Source organism: Psammomys obesus, unplaced genomic scaffold (assembly GCF_907164565.1).
Source record: "Psammomys obesus unplaced genomic scaffold, mPsaObe1.curated_primary_1811, whole genome shotgun sequence".
Taxonomy (NCBI): domain Eukaryota; kingdom Metazoa; phylum Chordata; class Mammalia; order Rodentia; family Muridae; genus Psammomys; species Psammomys obesus.
This window is the reverse complement of record NW_026591643.1, coordinates 599,450-604,297: the sequence shown is the minus strand read 5'-3', so window position 1 is coordinate 604,297 and position 4,848 is coordinate 599,450. Positions and strand designations below refer to the sequence as shown.

General features: G+C 57.4%; 1 protein-coding gene across 1 annotated transcript; it reads left to right on the top strand.

The window, feature by feature from the left end:
• The first annotated feature begins 303 nt into the window (after positions 1-303).
• On the top strand, positions 304-4,816 carry Barhl2 (BarH like homeobox 2). The gene is made up of 3 exons (XM_055611709.1): positions 304-898; positions 2,422-2,647; positions 4,265-4,816. Exons 1-3 carry the CDS (start codon positions 304-306, stop codon positions 4,575-4,577), a joined length of 1,134 nt encoding a protein of 377 aa, XP_055467684.1. The 3' UTR covers positions 4,578-4,816.
• Positions 4,817-4,848: the final 32 nt, after the last annotated feature.

Genomic DNA, 4,848 nt, shown 5'->3' with positions numbered 1-4,848 from the left:
CGGGGCGCACCCCGCTCCTGCCGCGGCCCCCGTCGCCCCGCTCTCTCGTCTTCGCGGGAGAGGGAAAAGTTGAGTCGCGAGTGCACAAATCGCCAGCTCCCGTTCTCCGCCGCCTCCGCCCGCTGGCTTCTCTTTTTTCTTTTTCTTTTTTTTTTTTTTAAGCGGTGGGTGTCAACGTTTTGTGGTTTTGTATTTTTTAATTTTTAATTTTTTTTTCGGTGTTTTGTTTTTCCGCTTGGCACCTTTGCCTTGCCGGGTGCCGGCGGCGGCTGACCCGCGGACTGGCGCGGACCTCATGGTGAAATGACGGCGATGGAAGGGGCCAGCGGGTCGAGTTTCGGAATAGACACGATCCTGTCCGGCGCCGCTTCGGGCAGCCCCGGCGTGATGAACGGAGATTTCCGCTCCCTCGGAGACGCGCGGGGCACGGATTTTCGGAGCCAGGCCACCCCCTCCCCCTGCTCGGAGATCGACACCGTGGGCACGGCGCCCTCGTCCCCCATCTCGGTCACCTTGGAGGCCCCGGAGCCGCACCTCGGGACGGACGGCCCGCACCACCACCACCTGCACCACGGCCACCCGCCGCCGCCGGCCGCGGCCCCCGCGCAGAGCCTGCAGCCGTCGCCGCCGCAGCCGCCGCCCGCGGCTCAGCAGCTGGGCTCGGCCGCCTCGGCCCCCAGGACTTCCACCTCCTCCTTTCTGATTAAGGACATCTTGGGGGACAGCAAACCGCTGGCGGCCTGCGCGCCCTACAGCACCAGCGTCTCATCTCCCCACCACACGCCGAAGCAGGAGGGTGCCGCGGCGCACGACAGCTTCCGGCCGAAGCTGGAGCAGGAGGACAGCAAGACCAAGCTGGACAAGAGGGAGGACTCCCAGGGCGACATCAAATGCCACGGTGAGTCGCCCCGGCGCTGCCCGGCCGCCGGTGGACAGGGGTCTGGGCGTTCGGTTCAGCGACGCACCCCAAGTTTAGTCGGTTGGGTTCCCGCCCCCACAACCTTCACCGCCAGCCAGCTCGGTTCTTTGTTTTACTTCATTTGAAGCGTGCTGGGAGGAGAGCGGCGGCCGGGAGAAATAGGAGGATGGGAGACACTTTTCGTTGAAAGCAGGCGCGGAGCTGAGATTGTCACTGTTGTTGTTTTGTTTTGTTTTTAGCTGAGGCCTTGCAACTGGGGGGGGTGGGGGGGTGGAGAAAACTGATAGCTAGTTGTGCTCGCCTAGGTCTGTGAATGCAACCTGAGGCTTATTTTTTAAATGCAAATGCTCCCCCCCCAATATTTTTCGAATGCCACCACAAGAATTGTCTGATTTGATGTTGGGGGGAAAATTCCAACGTTATTACAGGAGCAATATTTTTACTAGCTGGTGATTAATACAGAAAACAAATCTGTTTTAAAGATTAAATTCCCCTCTTCTGGCCCTGTACAATAACAAAATATTTATGAAAATTAAATTTTGTGGAATTGAATTTTTTTTTTTTTTTTTGGTAAAATCAATATGACAATGGAAATTGTCCTTTAACACACTCTGTTTTCTTCTTGGCCAATTTCATGAGTAACTGTTCTGGTCTTTACATTGTATAAGAGTTTTAACACCCAGGGAGATTTTTCCCTCTTTACTGAAAGTTATTATTATTATTATTATTATTATTATCATTATCATTATTATTAATTCCTAATTCTCTGGTGGAGATTGCTGTCTAGAAGGTCGGGTACTGGCTCTTCATTTTACAGCTTATACATTAGCATAACAGTGCCCCAAACAGATGTACAGTCTGGCCTGGCGATTTTTCCTTCACCAACCTCCCCAGTGGGTCAATTAGAGAGATTATTGTTCTTCCTGCAGGGAGGATCAGGGAGTACTGCACAAACCGGTACAAACAGACAGGGACTGACATATCGATTTCCCAGCATTTCTGCAAAAAACCAAAGTTGACAAATAGAATCCGGAAATTTCTGCGCTGTCACCTGGATGGACTCAAGTGTGCTTTGAGCTCAGCTCGTGTCTGGGCGACACCCTGTCTGTGAGGCTTGGAGAGGACCTGGTACAGGGCAGGCCTGCACAGAGCTCGAGGCCAACATTTTCCAAATGCATCCGAAAAAGAAACAAAGGCCTCTAACTTGCAGCTAGCAGGCTAGCAGGAGGAAAAAAAAAAATAAATAAATCAGAGCGGCAAGATGCCTGCTTGCCATGAAAACAGAATAGAAAGACTTTGGAGAATAACAAATCAAGAGCATCCTTTTGAAAACAACAAAGAGGGTGCACGCCATCTCCTCTCAAATCCAAGGAAAATAGTGTAGATTATTTACCCTTCAGCCCAGGCAAGGGTAGGCGATGTGAAAATGTGTGCTAGGCAGGCATGCCTCTCTTCCCCGGCTCAGGGTGACTCACGGAGCCTTGTCCCGGTTTCTTCCCTAGGAACAAAGGAGGAAGGAGACCGGGAGATTACAAGTAGCCGGGAGAGTCCTCCCGTGAGAGCCAAGAAGCCTCGGAAGGCCAGGACGGCCTTCTCAGACCACCAGCTCAACCAGCTGGAGCGTAGCTTTGAGCGGCAGAAGTACCTCAGTGTCCAGGACCGAATGGACCTGGCCGCTGCCCTGAACCTCACTGACACCCAAGTCAAGACCTGGTACCAGAACCGCAGGTGAGCAAAGCAAAGCTGCGGGTGCCGCTGTCCAGGGAATCTCCACACAGCTGTCTTCCCTCCACCCCCTGCATGCTGGGGGCAGGGAACCAGATGCCCCCGTGGGTGCTTTCAGGAGGCCCTTAGCCACAGCCCGGAAAGAGAGAGAGGAGGGGCACCTGGAGTTTCGATACTTTTGTGCTCTTAACATTTGGTTCTTTCCCATGTGAAACTTGAGCTTACCAGAATGCCCCCATTTCGTCCTGCCACACCTCAAAGCGAAACCTCCCGGGAACTGACGCGCAGGATGAGCCTGTGTGTGCTGGGTACCCGCAGACATGCCACAGGCTGGCTCCGAACGTCTGCAGCAGGCCGCATGACCTACCTAGGGAAGTCCCCACAGAGCCAACACACCAGCCTTGGCTTAAGGATCAGGCAGTTGGGAAAGCCAAGGTCCAAGCCTACGCTGCCATAGCGAGGCAGATTAGGGCGCCCGTCTGGGTTAGAGTTGGCTGGGAGGCCCCAGCCTGGAGAATCCAGTGTGGGGGGGAAAGGGGGTGTCTGTCCCCTGTACCGGCTGCTTCTTCAGTCTTAAGGAGAAAGGGAGGGAGAGGAGCCAGACCCTGTCTTCCTTCCAGCACCGCTTCCCTAAAAGAGCCAGCAGGAAGCCCCTGGCCTCGCCCTGGTGACTAGGGCCAAACTTGGGCAATAGGAGTGGAGGAGGTTGTGTCCTGTTTGCACACCTGGCCCTGGCTCCCTCGGCACAGTTCTCTGCCCCCTCTGTGTTTGGGTTCTAATCGTTCGTAAGTGGGGTTGGAAAAGCCCGTCCAATCGTCATCTTACCATAATTTTCTGTCTCATTACATAGGGCTTCAGCCACCCTAATTCTGTCGGAAAACATTAGTGTCATTTGTAGCCAATTTAAAACCGGCGACGTGTTTATTAATTTGGCTGGAGCTGCTGGGTGCGGATGCCCCACCAGGCTGGCCTTCCTTCCCAGGGCATTTGAGTGCAGCAGCAGGGGGAGAGGACGCCCAGAGAAAGGCACCACAGGTTTCAAGCACTCCTTTCTCTTTAAGGAGGAGATATCTTGAGAGCGAGTCCTCCCATCTAGCATGGTCAGGGGGTACTTTCCCTGGGGAGAGCTCACTCTCAAAACGAACTCCATTTTTTAAACCTCGTCGCCCTGCTGCCCTAAGCCTGAGGTGCTCGCTCAGACACGAGGAAGAATTGTCCCCACAGCCTTGCGGAGTCCAAACCTCGGGTCTCAGCCGCCCTTTGTCTCCGGTTTGGGTTTCCTTGGGTGCGATGGGGTGGGGGAGGGGCGGAGAGCCAACAGTTCAGATTGCTGGTCAGAGCACGCTGGGGGAGACTTGGGGGGCCAAGGGAAGACAGCCGGTGGAGTGGTGGGGACTCCTTCGGCCTCCGGAAAGTTGCAGGACGTATTTAAACCGTGGGGCGGGCACCCGAGCAGAGGAGAGAGGCCCGGGTAGTTTGAAGAAGCAGGTTTTGGGTCTGGGCCCTCCGGAGAGCGCCTGGGCGAGGCGGGGCCGGAGACGCGCCTTCGGGGCTCCCGGGCCGTCCTCCCGCGCCCGCCCGCCCGCCCGCGCCCACCCGCGCCCGCCCGCTCTCTTGCAGAACCAAGTGGAAGCGGCAGACCGCGGTGGGCCTGGAGCTGCTGGCCGAGGCCGGGAACTACTCCGCGCTGCAGAGGATGTTCCCGTCGCCCTATTTCTACCACCCGAGCCTGCTGGGCGGCATGGACAGCTCCGCGGCGGCGGCGGCGGCCGCGGCCATGTACAGCAGCATGTACCGGACTCCGCCGGCCCCGCACCCGCAGCTGCAGCGGCCGCTCGTGCCCCGCGTGCTCATCCACGGCCTGGGACCCGGGGGGCAGCCGGCCCTCAACCCTCTGTCCAACCCCCTCCCCGGCACCCCGCACCCCCGGTGAGGAAGGGGGACGGCGCCCGGGCCGCCCCGCACCCGGCCGGCAGCGACGGAGGCCGAGGACGAAGGGGAGCCCCGGGGTCCCCCAGGACCAGCGAGCCCTCTGCTCTCCATCTGCCCGCCCCAGAGGCAGAGCTGCAAAGCCCCCCACCAGTGTGACTGGCCAAAATACTGACGCCAATGAAAGCGTAACCAGTAAGTCGAAAACATCCACAAAACCAACCCTCACAAACCGACGTTAGGGACGAGCGGAGGGGAGGGCGGGGGGGGGGCCG